At 40.1% G+C, this 20943-nt stretch overlaps 2 protein-coding genes across 4 annotated transcripts in view; one reads left to right on the forward strand and one right to left on the reverse strand.

Annotated features, from left to right (window-relative positions):
* The window catches only part of rrp36 (ribosomal RNA processing 36), a 4166-nt gene extending 1023 nt beyond the window's left edge, over nucleotides 1-3143 (reverse strand). Inside the window, exons 1-7 of the mRNA XM_027152206.2 lie at nucleotides 2990-3143; nucleotides 2368-2701; nucleotides 2125-2272; nucleotides 1968-2034; nucleotides 1749-1853; nucleotides 1589-1663; nucleotides 1347-1464 (exon numbers count right to left, since the gene is read on the reverse strand). Of these exons, the coding sequence (XP_027008007.2) occupies nucleotides 1347-1464; nucleotides 1589-1663; nucleotides 1749-1853; nucleotides 1968-2034; nucleotides 2125-2272; nucleotides 2368-2686 (832 nt within the window). The 5' untranslated portion in view covers nucleotides 2687-2701; nucleotides 2990-3143. The remainder of the gene's footprint in view (nucleotides 1-1346; nucleotides 1465-1588; nucleotides 1664-1748; nucleotides 1854-1967; nucleotides 2035-2124; nucleotides 2273-2367; nucleotides 2702-2989) is intronic.
* A 1226-nt stretch (nucleotides 3144-4369) lies between these two features.
* fkbp8 (FKBP prolyl isomerase 8) lies at nucleotides 4370-20391 on the forward strand. Of its 3 annotated transcripts, none has more exons than XM_047809944.1 (10): nucleotides 4537-4691; nucleotides 4792-4916; nucleotides 8626-8869; nucleotides 8984-9153; nucleotides 9316-9404; nucleotides 12584-12804; nucleotides 14797-14969; nucleotides 15063-15140; nucleotides 16246-16380; nucleotides 19000-20391. In XM_047809944.1, exons 2-10 carry the CDS (start codon nucleotides 4839-4841, stop codon nucleotides 19084-19086), a joined length of 1275 nt encoding a protein of 424 aa, XP_047665900.1. In that variant the 5' UTR covers nucleotides 4537-4691; nucleotides 4792-4838; the 3' UTR covers nucleotides 19087-20391. The 3 variants fall into 3 exon arrangements, with proteins under 3 accessions (XP_027008006.2, XP_047665900.1, XP_047665899.1); XM_047809943.1 differs by having other exon boundaries at nucleotides 4538-4691; nucleotides 12581-12804; XM_027152205.2 differs by lacking the exons at nucleotides 4537-4691; nucleotides 4792-4916 and adding an exon at nucleotides 4370-4527 and having other exon boundaries at nucleotides 12581-12804.
* The last annotated feature ends 552 nt before the right edge of the window (nucleotides 20392-20943 follow it).

Raw genomic sequence — 20943 nt, forward strand, 5'->3', positions numbered from 1 at the left:
CTAGCAGAAGTGGGAGGGGTAACTCGCTTTACACACCACAGTAACCTCCTTCCTGTTTCAAGCGCCTCCATGCTTGAAAAACGCGCCAAAAACTACTTTTAAACAGGAAATGACGGAATTTTACCGTACATATTTAGAGCGGGTCTATTCAGACGGGATTAGTATTACCTGAGGTCATTTTTCCGGACATTTTTACAGAAGGTAAAAGTCGCCGTAATCTTTACTGACATTGTCCGTAATGATTACCGAGATGGCGCATTCGGACAGGACTAAAAATCAGAGAGAAGCTCTGGTAATAATTACTTTACCCCCATGTAAAACTAGTCCCGTCCGAATAGGGCTTTAGAAGGGGAAATATACCCGATGTTCATTTCAACGGCACAAATCGAGCACAAACGAATGACATCAGTTTTGTGTGATTTAGATGAACTGGGGTGAAGAGTGACGGCACAGTTCCCGAAAATATTTTGGTTTTATCTCGGGAAGGAAAACAGATACAGTGTTTGTTTTAATGGCATAAATTAAGCACAAACGAACTAAGGCGGCTTTGAGCGATTTGGGTGATGTGGGGTGGAAAGTGACGTCACATGGTCAAAAAAAAAAAAAACGTTTAATATCTCAAAACACCAAACCAACACAAACGGTGGTTTTTGCTGCACAAATCGGCACAAACGAATGGCATAGTTTTGGTGATTATTTCTTTTTATGGGGGGCCAACTTCACAGAGGTTTCCATTTCAATGAGGTCAAATATATGTGCATTTTGGGTGGGAGTAGAAAGATTGGATCGATATCCGATTCGCCGAGACGCATTTATGTGGCCTGATGTAAATATTAACAGATCAGATAGCTATCGGATCAGAGACAACACATGAAGTGACCGGGTGTAAAAAGACCCTTAAAGTACTTGAAGATGACTTTTTATCTGTAGCCTCGCACCGAATGCTCCACAACACCTTAGTGCCAAAACATGCTTTTATCGAGGTGGTCAAGCTTCCCGATGATGAACGAAGTCTTGTGCGTCTCATTAGTGATTCCTAGCTGCTGATGACATGGGAGACAGTATGCTTTTGCAGTATGCTATCATTTTGCTTCCTCGGCTCCTGCGGCGCTGGATTCATTCAGTCAGAGTCTTTTTCTCATGATTGTGTGTTTGTACATAAAACACACACAACGTATAGGAAAACGTAACGCTCTGCATAGTGATGCAATTGTAATAGTGTAATTGTAATTGCAATAGTGAAGCAGTCCCTCGGTGTTTATAGGCCTCGGTGAGAGCGACACGATCGTTATTTTGTCCCTGATTAATAAAAACAATGTTTTTTTTATTTTTTTTATTGAACTTACATTTCTTGAGATAGAAAGGTCGGTGTCCATCTCCCACAAGCACTCTCCTCTTCTTCTTATAGCCAAGCTCCTTCTCTCTCTGCTGATCTCGTCTTTCAAGGTTACGCTTCTGGTTCTCCTGCAAACAGACAGGGAAATTTCAAAAGACACGTCAACCTTTATTGTCTGTTTACAATATTATAAAGCAAACTGAATTCAAATCTTAATCTGAATTTGCTGAAACGTATTAGGTGTTAACTTGCCAGTCTCTTTAGAAAAGATTTCATTTCCTCTTTTTTGGCATTCGATTTGATTTTCTTCAGCTTTTTCTTCACCATCTGCAAAACATATAACAACGGAATAAAGAAACATGCAGGGTAGAGACCGTGGAATAAATGGTTTTGCAAGACTCTTTTGTGAAACCTCTGCTTCTCGTTGTCTGATGTCTTCGATGAACTTGTACGTCTGGCTGAACACTTCTGGTTTAAATTCACCAGAAAGATCATCAAAACGAGGATCCCTCAAAATCTGGAACGTACAAAATCCGAAGAGCGTACGATAAATAAAAGGCGAGCTCAGTCGTAGGATTCCCACATGCAGACGTACCTGTGTTTACATAGATAATTACGTTAGGTGACTTACAGGTGCCTTGACGGATCCCACCCTTCTCAGATAAGCAACCGGTTTCTTGGCTGAAATCTCTTCTGGTCTGCAGTTCAAATGAGGTTATGAGGACGTGGACGAGGAATAATATTGTAATATTGTTAAACATGATGCTGATCGGTGCGTACATCGGTACCTGTCCTTGTTCGATCGTTTTGCCGGTCCTGGTTTCTGCTTTTTCTCGTTCTCGTTGGTTTTATGCTTACGAATAAGCTTATTACACGCCTTCGTTCCAATTTTGCTTTGTAACCTCATGATCTCTTCAAATGACATCGTTGACAGATCTGTTCATCGATAAAAAAAAAAGAGGCAAAGCTGTAAAAAAACAAAACAAACAAAAAAAAAAACTAGACACAATGTAAATGTGAAATCTCCTCACCTGGTGTAAACCCAGCTTTGACGGAGTCGGGGGGTTTTCGCTCACGGTCTCTTTGGGTCACAAAATCCTCACCGTGATCATCTTCGTCTGTGTTTTCCTCATAATCAACCACTTCATCAGATTCCTCCTCAGTCCTGTCTGATGTTGGTACGGAACCACGTTTACTGAGCAAAGCAAAGTTTTTTTCCATCTCTAAAGCATCCTCATCCTCCTCTTCCTCACCATCATTGTCAAATGATACAGTTTCAAGGGCTTTTTTATGTGTTTTCTTTTGACTTTGACTTGCGATCTGGAGATTTTGCCTTTTCTTGGACGCCATAGTTCTGGAAATCGACTAAAACAAACAGATTGACAATTTTTACAACCACTATTAGTCTCTGCGATAAAAAGATCGAGTCTAAAACATTCCTTAGTTTAATATATTTTAAGGAAACACACAAAACAGAGTAATGTTGTGATTCGTAATGAGTTTTTTACTTAATAAACAAACCAAAACTTTTATTTCTAACACATATTACAGACAAACCAAGACAAATTACAGTGTTAACAGAAGTATGAGATGATAGTTTTGTCTTATAGCTTTATTCTTATAGGATCCTAAACAAACGGGAGATAAACTTACATTGCAAACGCTAACAATGATCAAAACGGAGCCATGCAACCGTGAGCCATGCAGCCATGAGACAACAGCAGGTACTTCCGGGTTGCGAGGTTACAATAGTGAATGGTGGACATGCTTATTAATATTCATGAGAGAAGCGCTAGCTGATTGGCCCGGTGAAACAATCCGGCTGTGACGTTAGTGGTTGATTCATCCATATGCATGAGAAGGGGTGTGTAAAATAATATTTGTATTAGTTATATGGTTATTTATTTAAAAAATGGATTCATTATGTATTCATATGCCGACAATGCATTATAACATTCTCTCTCTCTCTCTCTCTCTCTCTCTCTCTCTCTCTCTCTCTCTCTCTCTCTTTCTGAAATATATTTAAGTCATTAGTAGTTTGTTCTGTGGTTACTAACGTGTGTGGATGATATTTGTGAATCATTGGTGGATTACACACACACACACACACACACTTTATCCAGTATCCAGAGCGACTTACATTATCTCATTTTTATACAACCAAACATTTTATACAACTGAACAAACTTGTTCAAGGCCCCCGCAATGGCAGCTTGGTGGACCTGGGATTCAAACTCACAACCTTCTGATTGGTGGTTCGGCACCTTAACAACTAGGCCACACACACACACACACACACACACACACACACACACACACACACACACACACACACACACACACACACACACACACAGAGAGAGAGAGAGAGAGAGAGAGAGAGAGAGAGAGAGAGAGAGAGAGAGAGAGAGAGAGAGAGAAACACACAGAGACAGAAACAGAAACACACACACACACACACACACACACACACACACACACACACAGAGAGAGAGAGAGAGAGAGAGAGAGAGAGAGACTTAGTAAATACAGTTTAATAAAAACTACATCTCTACAGTGTGTTTTTTAGGGATGTGTGTGCCCACCTCACCTCACCTCACCCCCGAGAAATAGCAATTACAACCCCTAATATTTATACACTGGCTAACTGAAACACATGTAGAGGTCATTTCTTTTGTAACATTATTGCTGTCCCGAATCGATTGTGAGCAAATACAACATCCACCCCCTTCTATTGTTATTGGTATCTCCCAAATATAGCCGTTATAATGCAGATACAACGTTGTTTACACCTCTTCTGTGGAGTAACGTAAAACGTCACAGTCGACCAATCAGCTCGCTTAGCTTATTAATATTAATGAGATGGAATGTTTTTTAATGCTTTTTTTAATCTATTGTTTCAAAAACAAATGATAGCAGATAACAAAATACAAATGCCATATTATTCAAATCTTAAAACTGTAACATAAAATAAAGGAAAGAAAAAACAACAAACGTATGAAGAAGTGCGCGTGCGCGCTGCAGAACTGACGAGACGCCACGCGCACGCGCGTTTTGACAGAGAAAGCTGCGCATGTCCAGTAACGCGCCTGAGCGCGCGGCGTCTCTGAAGGCTGCAGCTATATGTCCTGTTTGTTTGTTTTGCTGTCACTTAAATCACGTTACGTGTCTGGTTCGGTGTGTAGATTAAGGTAAGTGTTTGGTTGTGTGATTCCCGCTGCATGTCGTCGAGAGAAACTCCAATGTGTTGTAAGTTCGCCAGAGACGAGCGTTGTGTAGCTCGTGCTAACAACTCGAGCAGCCAAAGTTTACAGAAAGTTCTAGAAAGACTCGCCTTCATGTCACTGACTCTGAGGTGTGTAACGCTGTAGCAGCACCGACACGCGTGGTTTACTGAACAAACTCTACCATTAGTGTGCAAAATCTGTTTATCTGCATGTTTTTACTGTGTGTAGCTACTGCAGTCAAGACACCGAGCTTTGGGGTTCAGAGAGAACGTGTGATGAGGCAGGTGAGGAAACATGAGGTAGACGAGGATCATGAGGTAGATGAGGCAGACGAGGAACATGAGGCAAATGAGGTAGATGAGGCACATGCATCACATGCACTTTTAAACAGATTCTACAACGTGTACTGCTTCTGTCTTTACATACATCACATTTTTCCCTGCTGTGAAATGATCATCATCATAATCTTGTTATTATTATTATTTTGATTAAAGCAGAGCTCCATCAGTGCACGTGCGCCTGTTGTCCTCTGATTGGCTTAAATCCACTTAATATTCCTCTTAAAGATAGATACAGATCCCATTTCTTGTTGTACGTTTTGTGTTGATTTGTGTATAAGTTCATTTAAAAAGGATTAAAGTGACATTTTAGGTCAGCAGTCTACACACAGTAATCTACAAGGACAAAGCAAAAGCATGTTGTTGTTTTTTTTTTTTTTTTTTAAATCTGTAGCTTGAGCAACCTCAATATTATTTTCTTTCTGACTTCTTATTTACTTTTAGCACCTTTTGATTAAGCTGCTCCAGTTTGAGTTCAGAGCAAAAACAAAGACAAGAAGTCCAACAATCTCTTCATAAACCTCACCGATCAAATTATGCAGATAAACAGAACTGGATGAGGGGTTAGCCCTAATTCTAAAGTAGTTGTTCCCAGGAGCTATTTGGGCTTAAATCATTGTGAAATTGAGATAGGAGAACCTGCTAGAAGGACAATCATCACCTGCTCAGAAAACACTCCATCGTTCGGGTCTTTATAGTAGAGCAGCTAGACACAACCAGTTCCTGAGTAAACAACATATGCATTCTATTAAATCACATGGAGAAAACCCTTAACGTTAATCTGGTCGGATGAGACAAAAATGTAAGTCTTTTGGTTTGAACTCGCTGAAAAAAACTCGAAAAAACACTGATCCTGCTAGGCCTAACCTTGGCTATGAAGCATGGTGATGGCAGCATCATGTTATAGTAGTGCTTCTCAGTAGCAGTGTTTGTTTGGGAGACTGGTCAGAATAAACATAGATATATACACTAGACGTCGCTTGTATAGGGCAGTACATTCGAGCGAATGCGTCAATTGAGCCGCCATCTTGGTACAGGGGACCCCCTCTTAATGCATCAGCGTCAATGTAGACAAAGAAATAAAATCACCATAAATCGTCATGACTGCGATTTCTAGTTTTTTTTGCTTCGTTCCAACGTTCAGACATGTATTTATCATTAAGTCCAGAGAAAATTTAAGGTTTTGATAAGATAATCTACTTTTTCACAATATAATGCATAGTGCTAGTAGGTCTAAGTTTATTAATTACATCCTTCCACTTGAGTAAACTTCATATGAACAATCACTACATGCTACACTACTGCATGCAACACTGCTGCAATGGTGTGACTATACATTTAAACATTTAAATTGTATTGGTTTATTAAATATGATACACAAAGCGATTTGCAGGTGGAAACAAATCACAAATTTGAGAGGAACGTTTGTGAATGTTAGATAGTTGAGGTGCCAAAGGCCGTTAAACCTTAATTTATTCCTTTCCCGCAATACTTTTGCCACATTAAATAAGTATGTAATAAAGTCACATAACCAAACAAAACAAAGTTTGACTTCGAGGCTGCGACTTGTCCATGACTGACGTCTCTGTTTATCACTTGGGAATCTAGAAACAGATTCAGATCCTGATTATTCTATTTAATACCATGTCAGCAATCAGAAACTATTTTCATGGCAAAATTCAGTTACAAAAACACAAATATCATATAAATGCAATAAAAACAAAATAAATATAAAGTCATATTATACAATTTTTTATTTTAATTAACATACCATAAAAAAAAAAAATCCAAAACCTTTTCAGGCATAATCTGATCAAATATGTCCTTAAGTGAAGTAACTTGATAAAAGAGCATTCTGCTTGTGTTAAGTCCAGGACAATCTAATAAAATATGTTTGACAGATAAGGGAATCTTACAGAACATACATAAAGTTGTGTCTTTTCACCTTTTAAGCAAAAAAACATGGGTCAATTTTTAATTTCCTTATTAAGAGCTTCGGAATCTACAAACATTGTTGGTTTTCCTAACTGTCAAAAACTAATGGGTAACTAGCATGGATTAGCTGCGGTCGTTAACCAAGGACTGAAACAAACCAACGGAACAAGAAATATAATTTCTTACCATTCAATATCATATAACACATTCTCACTTGTGAAATGTAATCCCTTGCTGCCTGGTTTTTAGATTTCTTTCGTTTGAACAACCAAACGCAGCACAGAAGTCCGGCATCGTCCATGCATTTGAGGTATATGAGCACCGTACAAAGATGGCGGTGGTTTTGACGCATTTCTAGGACCCCGAGGTGACATCTAGTGTATAGATATCTATGAGAATAAATACAAATACAAAGAGTGAACACAATGGCAGACTGGAGCAAAGGATCACCATTCACACCAGCGATCTGAGGCATTTACAACCCAGAAAATGCTTGTGACTTCTGGATAAGTCTCTGAACTGCCAAAGTTCAGGCCTGAACCCTGAAGAACAACTTTGGCGAGACCTGATGATGGCGGTTAAAATTCTCATCATCGAGTCTGATTGAACACGAGGAAGAAGAATGGAGGAAAAACTGCTACATAAGTCTTATAGAGTCCTGATTCTATAATTGCAGCCAATGTTGTAGCTACAAAGTACTGAATAAAGAATCTGAACACACACACTATTATCTAAATGAAAATTTAATTACAACAAGAAAATCCACCGACTTTTGTCATTATGCATTGTTGTATTTACAGGTGCTGGTCATATAATTAGAATATCATCATAAAGTTGGTTGCAGTTTTTTTTTTTTTTTTTTTTTTTTTTAAAGCTGCTGACCAGCTTTATGGAGATGCAGATTTCATTTTCCAACAGGACTTGGCACATGTACACACTGCCAAAGCTACCAGTACTTGGTTTAAGGATCATGGGATCCCTGTTCTTAATTGGCCAGCAAACTCGCCTGACCTTAACCCCATAGAAAATCTATGGGGTATTGTGAAGAGGAAGATCCAACAATGCAGAAGAGCCGAAGGCCACGATTAGAGCAACCTATTAAATGTTTTTATAACAAAATAAGTAAATAATTTAAAACATTTCTAGGTATTTTAACCCTCATAACTTTTGCCAAAGATTTAATACAGTATTAAAAATCTGTAGGGTGAGGTGAAAAAGCATAAATGTTGGCACTTCCTTTATATGAATTGCAAAATGCTGTTTTGTTTCACTAGGAAGGTGGACGTTGCTTTACCTACTTATTTACTGATTAATGTGTAAAAATAGCAATAATTATATATTATTAAATATTGAAAATCCTGAAATGATTGTTCATCGTGTCAATTTGAATTTTGATTCTAGGTAAATTATTTAGGATTATTGGCATTTCATTTGTGGTTCTATTTCTCAAAAGATTTCTATTTATAATGTAAGACAATTAATTAATTAATTTGTGTGTACATCCGCTTTTTGATGATATTCTAATTATATGACCAGCACCTGTAGCTTGAACAGTAGAAAAGTCAGTCTAACTCAATTAAACTTAAATCTATAAAAAAAAACACGTGTAAACTGCTGTTGTAATGAGAGATGAAACTTGACACTGTTTCTATGATGAACTTTTCGTCTCTGCTGTTCGATCCTAAAAGTCTCGTCCGTAGTAATGTGTTTTCTCATCTACGTCGAAAGACCACACGGCCACCCACTGAACCCAAACATATAGTCTGATTATTTCGCCTCCATTCACCAGATGGAAAATGAAGATGGGACATGGGTTAAGAGCCAGGACTCCGAAGAGCAAAGGATCAGCCGAACAACTCTGTTGGACAGCGGGGAAGATTTCGAGATGCTAGAAGAAGGCGATGACGGAGCGGACGACGATCTCCCCCCTTTAGACGATGCAGGTGGTGGAAAGACGGAAAGTCACCAGGCCGATAAAACCAGCACAGAGCCCAGTCAGTCTCCACCCATAGAGGAATGGCTGGATGTTTTAGGTATATGATTTTATTCCTGCATATCAAACGTAGGCCGCGTTCTCGACAAGAGATTCTGTTTCCAATAATAAAATGCATAATGTTCTGTGATGTGATGTTTACACGCAAACTTAGGAAATGAGCAGCTGAGAAAGAAAGTTTTAGAAGCGGGCTCTGGTCCTGACAGCAAGCCTCGGAGGGGCCAAAGTGTCACCATTAACCTTAAAACCACTCTGACTGACGGATCTACAGTCGAGGACAAGTCCAACGTCTCTTTCACGCTTGGCGATGGTGATGTCATTCAGGTATATTTTATTTTTGGAGTGGAATTTCAAGCTTGTTTGTGAGGCTCAGAGATCTGTTTACTACATCCACTGTGATTTATTTATTTATTTATTTATTTATTTATTTATTTATTTATTTATTTATTTATTTATTTATTTTAATGTCATGTTGCTTTTTTTCAGGCACTGGATCTCACTGTACAGTTAATGGAGATGGGTGAAAAGGCTCTTGTTGAAGCAGGGTCCAAATACGCATACGGTGCACTGGGGAGGTGAGATTGATGACCTCAGTCTAGTGATTACACAGACCTGCCATCCATTAGGACTTCTGTATAACATAAAACCTATTGATAATAATAACAACATGAAATTGCAACTTTCTTGCTGAATTCTCTACACTGGGGTTTACATGAGGCTCCTAATCATGCTGTGGTTACTGTGAACATGTCAAACATATCACTTAAAGGCAGGGTCTCCGATGTTTGAGAAATGCTTCAGAAAACTGAGTTGGGCCGACAAACTAAACAAAAATCAAAACAAACGTGTAGCCAATGAGCAGAAAGGGGCGGGGCTTGTCAATATGGGCGGAGAGAGTGTTCAGTGTGCATGTGTGACATTAGCAGAAAGTGTTTTTAACATTGACATGGAGGATAAAAACAAAGAAAGAAAGCGAAGAAAGACTTACGATAAGGCAAGAAGTAGGACGTGTTAATATAGGATCAGCTTTCCAGCGCTGGAGAGAACTGAAGGAGCAGGAAGTTGGCCACATATTCACAGGTTGGAGTTTCCCGAGTCAATAACTCCTGAGCTAAACCCTGTTACTACACAAATAACACCTCTTTTCTATCGTAGTAATGTAGAGAGGCAGCTACATCCGCATTTTGTGCAGTAACAGCGTTTAGCTCAGGAGTTATCGACTCGGGGAAACTCCAATCTGTGAATATGTGGCCGACTTTACTTAAGACGCCGAGGCGCTTTGTTCCTTCTCGATAGGTGAGTAACGTTGGTTTTGCTTTGTTACACAGAACTAATATATGCCTTTGTCCTTTACATGATTATGCTTGTGTGTCATTTTTGCTTGTTTGTTTATCTACAATCGTATTGTTCTTCCCTTCAGCTATGATAAAGACACGTTTCTTTCCATTAGTTACCTGGGTTACGTATGTATGTGTGGGCAGAGCTATCGATACAGGGGTGGGACACATCTGGGTTAGGGGTGTGTTTTGCTTTGGTGATTTTATATGTCAACATTGACTTTCAAACATCGGAGACCGCACCTTTAAGCTTACTTTGTGGAAGTGATTTGTGGAATTGATTCTATCCTCTTTACTTTCCAAACTTGGGCTACAAGTTTTGCTTCTTTATTGTTGGCAGATCTGTGTATATAAAATTCATTGTTTTTTTCCCCACCTTTGCATTATAGAGCAGCACTTGTATGAGTCGGAGCATGAAAGTAATCACACAATGTGTAAATCTGTAATCTGTCGCTTTACACTATTATCTCCATGGAAACCGCCTGCAAAGGGGTGAAAAACATTCTGATCTTTTTCCTGAAAAAAAAACATTTTGATTGCATGTTCAGTATTTAGATAGGGAGGTTATGAGCAATGATCCCACTCCTAAGCGATGAACATCGGGGCCCATGGACCAAGTACCGTACATTGTCTTCTTCACTAATAACGTGATGGGAGCAAAAGACCCCAGTAAGGCCAGTCAAGCTGAAATGTAGTATACAGACTCCCTCTGCTAATTTGTAAGTGGATTCTATTTAAGGTCCTAGTTATTTAAAGACATGGCTGGCGTAAGCCACTCAGATTTCAGCAGGCATTTGACAGGGTTAACGCTGAGCTGTTGGCAAAAATAAGCCGGCTTGTCTAAATTCACGTAATTGGCCATTGGAGAGCGCTGTTCGTTTTTTTGCACATTAAAAGATAGAATATTTTCTGATTCTTTAATAGAAACGAATGCGAATGTCTCCTTTTGATCATTTAGACAAATTCATTCAAACTTGAAATAATTTGCATAAAGAGTAATGATCAAAATAATCTTGAGATCCGTAAATGATAATCAACACGGGTGCTGATTTCATCTCCACTGCTTCGCATCAAGCGTCCCAACGATCGGTTTGGTTTTAACTGTGGATTTAGACGCAGCTCTTCCTGAGCTCACACACACACACACACACACCAGATTGCATGACCCAAATCCCCTGAACTCCTGTAGCATCTCTTTTTAAATCTGAGGCATGTGTTCGTTTCAGAGCCACAAACCTGGAGCGAGCCATAGAAACGCATTTAGCGGGGGAAGTCGTGGCCTAATGGTTAGAAAGTTTGGCTCCTAACCCTAAGGTTGTGGGTTCGAGTCTCGGGCCGGCAATACCACGACTGAGGTGCCCTTGAGCAAGTATGGGTCACCATACTTAGCTGTATGTCACTTCAGATCACTTTAAATATTGTGAGTTATATATCATTGTTTAACAATATCCCCAAAGAGACCTGCTGTATCTCAGCAGAGTTGGTCTTGTTTTCACCTCCTGAGGTGCCTGTGGTTTTTTTATTTTTTTATTTAAGGTCTCTCTAAACATAAACTTCTCCTTTCCTTAGGCTTTTGCTTCCGTAACGTCTTTTGCTTTAATCTTTCTGTGTCTCCTTTTATACCTCTCGATTACTCTGAAAGCCCCCGTCTTCAGCCTCACAGCTTCCCTCCCCACTAACGTCCACCAGTACATCCTAGTCTTCTGGCCGCCGTCCCAATGTCCACTAGACAATCTACGAAGCGCCAAACTCCCAGGCCGTCGGGCACAAAGCATAGGCTACTGTGTGCATTAAATCCTTAATGATCCGTAGCCCCGATGCTCACTGAAGTACACGAGCCCCATCTCACCGACCAGTTCTCGGTCCCTTAACGGAGCGCCTCTCCCGCAGTCTTACTTTCACAACGTTCTACACGTCCCGGAAAACACATTTTGAAGAACGTCGTTGCACGTTTTGTTAATGTAAGGTTGTTCTTAGCCGTAGCATTTCATGCATACATTTTCTGCACAAACCTTAATGATAATTAGTCATTATCATCGCTTAGACAACTTTATCCATAAAAACAGTTTAGGAACCAGAAATGTGAAACGTCAGAAATTCAATGAATAAAAAAAACAAAAAACTGTGAAATATAACCATATAAATTAGCATGCGGTTATTTGTTAATCGTGTTGTTATTATCGAGCTCTTAATTCTTGCCGGATGTCATGTGAGATGAGGAACATATCCACGGTTAAAGCACCATGAACAGCCCCTGTGGTGGTAATTAAAGTCTTGAGACTTGACTCAGCCTCGCAGCTTAGAGACATGTCATGTGACTTGGCATTAAGTGGCTCATCAACAATTCCAAAGTACGTAAATGTTTTCCATAATTTTTTAATTTTATTGTTTTTTATTTATTTATTGCTCATTAGCAGTTCCAGTCCTGTCGTGCCCCCTAATGCTGATTTGATTCTGGAGGTGCATCTCCTGTCTGCCGTTGATGCTCCTGACCTGGAGCTTCTGCCTCCCTCTGAGAGGATCAGTCTGGCAAGCAGGAAACGAGAGCGGGGCAACTTTCACTACCAGCGTGGCGATTACGCATACGCTGTTAACTCCTACGGGATTGCCCTGCAGATAACGGAAGCAAGTTCGAAAGGTAAGAAGACACAGAGATTTAACGTCAACGAGAAGCTCGTCTGCAGACGTAGTTACAGTACGCTGTGGGAAAGAGGAAGTGTTCGGTGTATGATGCATTTATTGTCCGAGACTGTAAACTGTGTCAACTTGAGCTTCTACTCTACAACTTTGTGGAGTGTTTCTGCCATTACCTAATACAGAAGACATACGGCATACGCAAAGTAAAGCCAATAACTGCCAAAAAACGGCTTTAAACAAGAACTGGAGATTTATGCGGAATTGAAAAGGAGAGAATAAGGTAATAGGATGTAGTGCTTCTGTATAATTAGTGTACTTGGGAAGTGTAATTATACAGATTTTTTATTTTTTTTCCCCTGTGTGTCTCTCTTTTCTTTTTGCCGATATAAAAATGTATCCATATGAAGCCATACTGTATTTCCTCATGATGTCATGATGTTTGAGGTATGACAAAACCAAAATAGTGTTTATATTCGCCGTTTAAACAGAGCAGATAATATGCGTAAGGAGCCGACAACACGGCAGATCAACCCCATAACGCAATATGGCAATAAAACGGATTTGCATGCAAGGTAGAGGTCTTCTCGGGTCTAAAGAAATGTACCTGACCCGAAGTGACCCGATTCACTTTTTACCTGAACCCGAATATATATATTTAACCCGACTGGACCCGAATGTTGCGTAACTCTACACTAAAGTAACCGCTACAGTGTGGATTCAAAATTGATTGACAGGTCTGTTTCAACGAAAATGAGCTTACCGCCAGCCACATGTCGCAAGCGGTCTTGGCAAACAGAGTAGAGGTTGGAAAAGGACTCGAGTCGATGCACACGCACACACACACGAGATACAGTAGTTCGGGTCTTCTCGGGTCCGTTCGGTAAAAACACATTCATTTTAAATTACCCGAGACCCGATGCCGCTATTATTACACCCGACCCGTGTCCGAGGTACACATGAAACTTTTCGGGTCGTATCTCAGGTTTTCGGATCTAAGTGGACCCGTGAAGACCTCTAATGCAAGGTCTGTGTCACATCAGTCAACTCGCCCACATCACGACTTGTTAAAAACACACAGTTATTCAGGCGGCACGACACGTAAAGCCGAACACACATACAGGTCACGAGAGAACAGTTCATTCACCAGAATGTTGGTAAAATGTGCTGCTGGTGTGGTGTCTCTTCTCAAAAGATGTGCTGTTGGTGTGGTGTCTGCAACGGCCTGGTTAATTCTGTCGTTTTTGCTACACGCTGAAGTTATTTGGGCTTCAGATCCAAAGATGATTATATAACAGTCAGGGCCAATAAACTAACCTAAATGAGCGAAGTTCCAGGAGTAGTTCAGTGTGTGTACATCACCGTCTGTGTTCATGTCAATGTCACGAACAAAAACGCTATTCAAACACGTAGCTCTCCATTTAAAAACATGAAAGTTTATCCGTCGTCAACGAAAAGAAAGAAAAGAAGGGAGGGCTGACGCGCTATAATGTAGGTGTGACGACTTCTGTTTATTTCTGCTAGCCCAACTAAAGTAAACAGATGTTTTAGCCCTATTTAGTTTGAAATATCACTCCCTCGCTGTCCGCGTATGTATTCGTTGTATGCAACATCCCTCTCGCAAAATTGAGCACGAGACGTGATCCGTGATTCAAGTTTATATATATATATATATATTAAAGTTTATTTATATATATATTAAAACACGTAAATATCATGAAATGGAATTCTGATCTATCGTCTTGTTTGATCTTAAGCGCAAATGCCTTCAAGAATTGCCTTTGCTGTTTTAATATTCTCCCGACCGGACTATGAAATCTGATACGGAAACCTTCAGCATTTCAGCATAATATCGGCGCCGATACCGAAACGCCGCACCGGATCGGAACATCCACAAAAGTTACAACTCTAAGAATTTGCAGTGTGTTTGCTCCCTCATCTCGGATCAGTACCATGTGGTCATGACCTGTCCTTGTTCGACCCGTCTTTGTTTCAGTGGACATCAGCCCTCAGGAAGAAGAAGAGCTGCTGGACGTAAAGTTGAAATGCCTGAACAACATGGCGGCCGCTCAGCTCAAGCTGGAACACTACGAAGCCGCACTGCGCTCTTGCGTCTCCGTTTTAGCTTACCAGCCAGACAACGTCAAAGCATTGTTTCGCCAGGGCAAGGTACCAGACTTCCAGGCATCTGTCCTCTTACATGGCCGTAGTTAAACGTATTAAATGTTTTTATATATCTGCTACTTTCCTTCATGTCTCCAGGTACTGGCACTACAAGGAGAATATTCTGACGCCATTAAAAGTTTGAAAAGAGCTTTAAAGTCCGATCCAAGTAACAAGGTAATGCCAACATGTCCGATTCTTCTCGTTACTGACTTGTACGCCAAAAAAAAACGCTCTCCCGACAGAACGGGAGCCGTTGATTAGACCCTGCTTCAGACAATTAACCGTGTCAAAATGTTATCGTTATATACCTATAATGACTCCAATACCGTGTGGCAGAGGCATAAACAAAACCCAGACAAGTTTAGAGATGAAACTATTTGCATGGTCGCTCTCATTTAACAGAGAGACTTCTTTATTTTAACCACCAGGAGGTAGTGCTGTAATCCTCCGCTCTGGCCCAGTGTCTGAGCAGAGAGCCATACTGTCATGTCATGTCACCTCCTACGATCTTATTTCTCTCTAAAAATAGCAGGATCCCTCGCCCTACTTTGCTTACACAGGCAGAGAAAGAGATGTGCAGTGCGGTGCAACACGCGCTTGTGAATAGATTGACACCATTACCTTACCTGCCTGTTCTAACCGCCCCGTCTCATGTGTCTGACCCTTTTACAGGTTATTAACTCTGGCTATCGCTAATGAGTCAGATCACGTTTTTTTTGTACAGTACTCGGTCACAAATAGTTTTAAGGGTTGTCGAGTTGTAACTGCTGACCGTTGAAAAGCTTGCGCAATACAAGCAAAAGAAAGTAAATTGGAATTTTTCATTTCCCAGCATTTATTTCCAAAGCCGTACAAGCGATGGTCCGGTCATTGCGACGATAAAGTGGGAAAGGACACGTAGCACCTCAGAAACATTACACTAGACACAAGACTCACGTTAATGAACGTAGCAGCTGTAGAGGCGAGCCCGATGGAACATTCTCTACTTTTACACTCAGGAAATTCTGCCCAGGAAAACACTTCCACGTCAGTACTGTGTTTCTTACGCAGGGAACACGCCGTCTTTTCGATCTTATCGATCTCGCACGTATAAGGGGCCGTTCTTTTCTAGTTCCTTTACTCAAAATCAAGTTTAAAGGCTGCCCAGCAGATTTATCGGCGAGTCGTGAGATGTGTCGGAGTAAGAGCGGACACATCAGCTGGCTTTTCACCACACGCACACATCTTAACACTTAGCACAGAAAAGCACACATCTTAACTTTAACTGTCTCCTGTGCAGACTATCCATGCCGAGCTGTCGAAGCTGGTGAAGAAACACTCAGAACAGAAGGGTGCCGAGCAGGCGATGTACAAGAAGATGCTCGGAAACCCACCTGACATCACCGTACAGAAGACCCACGCCAAGTCTTCATGGGTGCGTATGGCATCAAATACCTGGATTATCAGGGGTTATGTTGGAGTTTAGCAGCCAAAGAGGCCTGGTTTCCTTCATATGCCCCTTTTCCACCGAGGCAGTTTGAGTGCTGGTTCGGAGCCTGACTCGGAACCAGTTCTTTCTTTTTCGACAGCCAAAGCACCGGCTCTGAACCAGGAAAAGTGGTTCTTAAGTAGCACCAAAACATTGCTGGTCTAGACTTAAGAACCGCTTGCGTCAGGGGCTGTGGGCGGGGCTACTGTTAGATAATGTACCTTAAGTTTACTAATGTTTAATACACTTTTACTTTACCACAATATGATACATTATCAGCACACATGATAGTAGTTAGCTACATGCTAAGGCAAACTTTTTTCCTGTGTTAATGATAAAATAATGTTATGTACTTTCTCCATTACAACCTCCGTTTATACAGATTACACAGAGCTGCACGTACACGTTTTATTCGCCACGTTTGGATGTTAATGTAGGTTCACAAAGTCATGAGCATTAACAGTAAAGCAACATCCACCATTATTGTTGTTTGTCGCTGCTGCGCTAACGTTGCTGTGTAACGTGACACGTATACAGTGACGTCACACTCGGCGCTGTGATGCTCTCTAACCGATGGAAAGGAAACCGGTTCTTAGAAGGTTCTCCAGTGGAACCAGCTTTGAACCAGCACTCTGTTTTTTTTTGGTGGAAAAGGGGGAATAGAGTCCAGCATTGTGGTTCCAACACCATTTAATTTGTACAAAAAAAAAGAAATAAAAAAAAAATCTCTGGGTTCTTGACTAAGGAGAACTGTGTATGGTACGCTGGAGCTTGGATGCTTGGGTCCTGGCTCTAACGAGATGTACAGTATTAGATGCTTTGGCCATCAGACCAAACACATATTACCTGAACCTGTCCTCCTTTTATACAGTGGTGGTATTTCATTTGTATGGCTGGACTTTATGGATATATGTTGCCTTGCTTTTTTTTCCACATTGGATAAAATGGTAAAAATGGTAAATTTTACCAAAAAATTATAAAAGCCATTAATATAAAATAACTGTTTCTAAAATGTCTTGTTAAAATTGTGTGCGACTGAAATCTACAAGCTCCAGTCCCCTCTGTGTTGGAACGGCAAGTCCGATGTTTTTATCGCTGAAGAATTTGTGTTTGAGACGAGGAGATGGATATAATACGACAGAGTAGATTTCCTGCCGTTCACATCTAGGTGTTCACTTGACTTAAGTCATGGCACACAATTTGTAGGTGAGCCAAAAGCCTTAAAACCGATTAGACTTGAAGTAAATAACACATAATATTTGGTAGCATGTTTTTTACTTGCGATAACTGCATCGAGCTGGAAACCCAGCGACATCACCAATCTCCTGAGCCATGATGTGCAAGCACAAGGTTGTTGGTGATGTCACCGATTCACATTTGTTAGCTTTTTGTCCCCCCATGGTTTTGGTTTATTCTTTTTAACAGATGACCTACAGAGCTGTTGGTTGTTTAAACAATCACTATAGCAGGACACACCCGGGTCACAATAAACACCTGTCAATCAGTTGTATATTTATAATCACACCCTCCAGTGTCAGCCAGATGAGGATGAGGTTCCCCTTTGTGTCCGGTTCCTCTCAAGGTTTCTTCCTTTACCGTTCAAGGGAGTTTTTCCTCCCCACAGTCACCCGAGTCACCTCAGACTTGCTCATTGGGGATAAATACAAACACATTTAAATCGATCTAATATTAATCTTGAATATTTGTTTTATATTAATATTTATAATACCTTTTTTTGTTTTATGTTTATCTTCTGCTTTAAAGGTGCGGTCTCCGTTGTTTGAAAGCCAATATTGACATTTGAAATCACCAAAACAAACAAAAAAACAAAAAAAAAAAGAAGTGTCTTTATCATAGCTGAAGGGAAGAACAATATGATTGCATATATTAGTTCTGTGTAACAAAGCAAAACCAACGTTACTCACCTACCGAGAAGGAAAAAAGCGCCTCGGCGTCTTAAATAAAGTCGGCCGCATATTCACAGATTGGAGTTTCCCGAGTCAATAACTCCTGAGCTAAACGCTGTTACCACACAAAACGCGGTTGTAGCTGCCTCTCTACATTACTACGATAGAAAGGAGGTGTTATTTGTGTAGTAACAGCGTTTAGCTCAGGAGTTATTGACTCGGGAAACTCCAAGCTGTGAATATGTGGCCAACTTCCTGCTCCTTCAGTTCTCCAGCGCTGGAAAGCTGATCCTATATTAAAACGTCCTACTTCTTGCCTTATCGTAAGCCTTTCTTCGCTTTCTTTCTTTCTTTTTACCCTCCATGTCAATGTTTAAACCGCTTTCTGCTAATGTCACACATGCGCACTGAACACTCTCATATTGACAAGCACCGCCCCTTTCTGCTCATTGGCTAGACATTTGTTTTGATTTTTGTTTATTATTCGGCTCGACTCAGTTTTCTGAAGCATTTCTCAAAAATCGGAGACCCTGCCTTTAAGACGACTGTTAAACGTGCTATACAAATAAAATAGAATTTGAATGCAGATGTTCATGACAGAAATGACCTTATCATTCTCAAACTAATCATTTTTTCCTTCTGTCTTTGTTCCCTACAGAGTATAAGCTGGAAGTGGTTGTTCGGCGCCACTGCAGTCGCTATCGGAGGTGTAGCCTTGTCAGTGGTCATCGCTGCTAGAAATTAAAGAGTTCAGGACGCCAGCTTTAACTCTATTTTAGCTACACGATCGTCCGTTTATAGCGCTTTCTGTTTCCCGTCGCAGGATATAACTTATTAACGATTTACCGAAGATTCTTTAAATGCATGAAAGGTGAACGATGTGTGAAGTGGTAAATTATTACATCTGACAAATTGAGTAAACTTGCCATTTGGTTGTGAACATAAACTAGATCATCTAAAATCATTGCTATGTTTAGAGCCTCCAGTGCATAAAGTTGTATGTTTTCTACATCTAATCAACTTCTTGGTTCTTATGTTATGTTTCTGAATCAGCAAGATCAGCTGTTTCTTGAGTAGCCGACATGTACGCTGCTAGTTTGTTTTCCTACATGGCGAAAGTCAAAGCAAATGCATGGCCAAGGACAAAAAACGTTATTTGCTTGTTGCAGTTATTTCTCTGGTGTTTAACAAACCTGTCCAGTGACTTTTTTTTTCTTCTTCTTCTTCCTTTTTTCTTTGGCCTACGTTTCATTCAGGAGGGTTTACCTCACCTTTTTAAACTCTCTGACCAAACACTGTAAAGATTTTACAAAAAAAAAAGACCAAAATAATTGATTTTTGATTTATTTTATTTCTAAATAATGTAATTTATTTTTAAATATTTCACTTTATGTTTATTTTTTCCTGATGAATGATCGTGTAAATGGTTTGGTTACTCATTCGGTTTTGGAAGCAGCAACATTCCTGATTTATTATAATTTATTTTTTTCCCATTTGTTGAAATAAATTTTGCACAATCAGTTCATATACCTGTGATATTTCATGAGAATAAAGGACTAATGTTAAACTCCTACAATCACCTAAAGGAGTTTTGGGGGAATTCTGTGATCAGGTTTTCCGTGACCGTACTTTTTTCTTTCCCCCTTTCCGACATGAGCGCTCGTGTATTACGTTAACGCATTACTGTTTCCATTCCTTACACAGTTCCACACATGTTCTTATAAAACTCTAAATCTAAACTCTACTTTTTTCCAGTATGGACAATGACAACATTTTTAAAAAAGCCAATTAAAATTAATGAATCAATGAAATGTGATGTATATGCAGCAGGAGCCTAAGGGCTGGGGTTCTCAAATCTTTGCATCCATAGACCCCTGTAACTGTTCAATTAACTCCATGCACCCAGACATCCGGATTTATTTCACGAGCGTTGAAAGATTACTCCAAATTAGAATTTTCTGTGAGTCCATGACCCTGCATTTTGTCTTTTTTCCCCATGATTTCATGTCACACTTTCTGAAATTCAATGTTCAATAAATGTTTTGCCATATTTTCATGTTTGTTTGCTTGACTTCACATTAACAGCATTTAGCAGACGCACTTATCCAGAGCCACTTAGATTTTATCTCATTTTTATACAACTGAGCAATTGAGGGTTAAGGGCCTTGCTCAGGGGCCCAACAGTGGCAGTTTGGTGGACATGGGAATCAAACTCACAACCTTCCGAGTGGTAGCTCAACACCTTAACCACTAGTCTACCACAAAAAAAGTGCAAATAGTTATAAATTAAACTAGAATGTTATTTATGTGCCATGAGTAAAATTTGAAAATGTAATTTATTTTTTCTTCTTGTACCCGCCCACATTCCCACATGTGCACACAAAGCCCCGCCCCCAATACCTACAGTGGTTCAGCTACTGTAGTTAGCATGAACAGAACAACCCTGATGTCACAGCCATAGAGTTACATCTCTATAAAAATTCAACTTCTCACAATGATTGATGAGGACGTGAAAGGGGAGTGGGATTGTCTATAACTGGCTGATGAGGCCAAATACAATCTTTCCAGCCCAGAAAAAGCAGATTTACAACCTTTTTTATTT

The sequence above is a fragment of the Tachysurus fulvidraco genome, chromosome 2 (genome assembly GCF_022655615.1).
Source record: "Tachysurus fulvidraco isolate hzauxx_2018 chromosome 2, HZAU_PFXX_2.0, whole genome shotgun sequence".
Lineage (NCBI taxonomy): Eukaryota > Metazoa > Chordata > Actinopteri > Siluriformes > Bagridae > Tachysurus > Tachysurus fulvidraco.

Excerpts from the sequence above, each read along its gene's own strand:
- fkbp8 (XM_047809943.1), top strand. The coding sequence starts at position 4,839 with ATGAGGCAGGTGAGGAAACATGAGGTAGACGAGGATCATGAGGTAGAT. Across the intron at positions 8,870-8,983 it reads GGAATGGCTGGATGTTTTAG|GAAATGAGCAGCTGAGAAAG; the intron begins GTATATGATTTT and ends ACGCAAACTTAG. Across the intron at positions 12,805-14,796 it reads AACGGAAGCAAGTTCGAAAG|TGGACATCAGCCCTCAGGAA; the intron begins GTAAGAAGACAC and ends TCTTTGTTTCAG.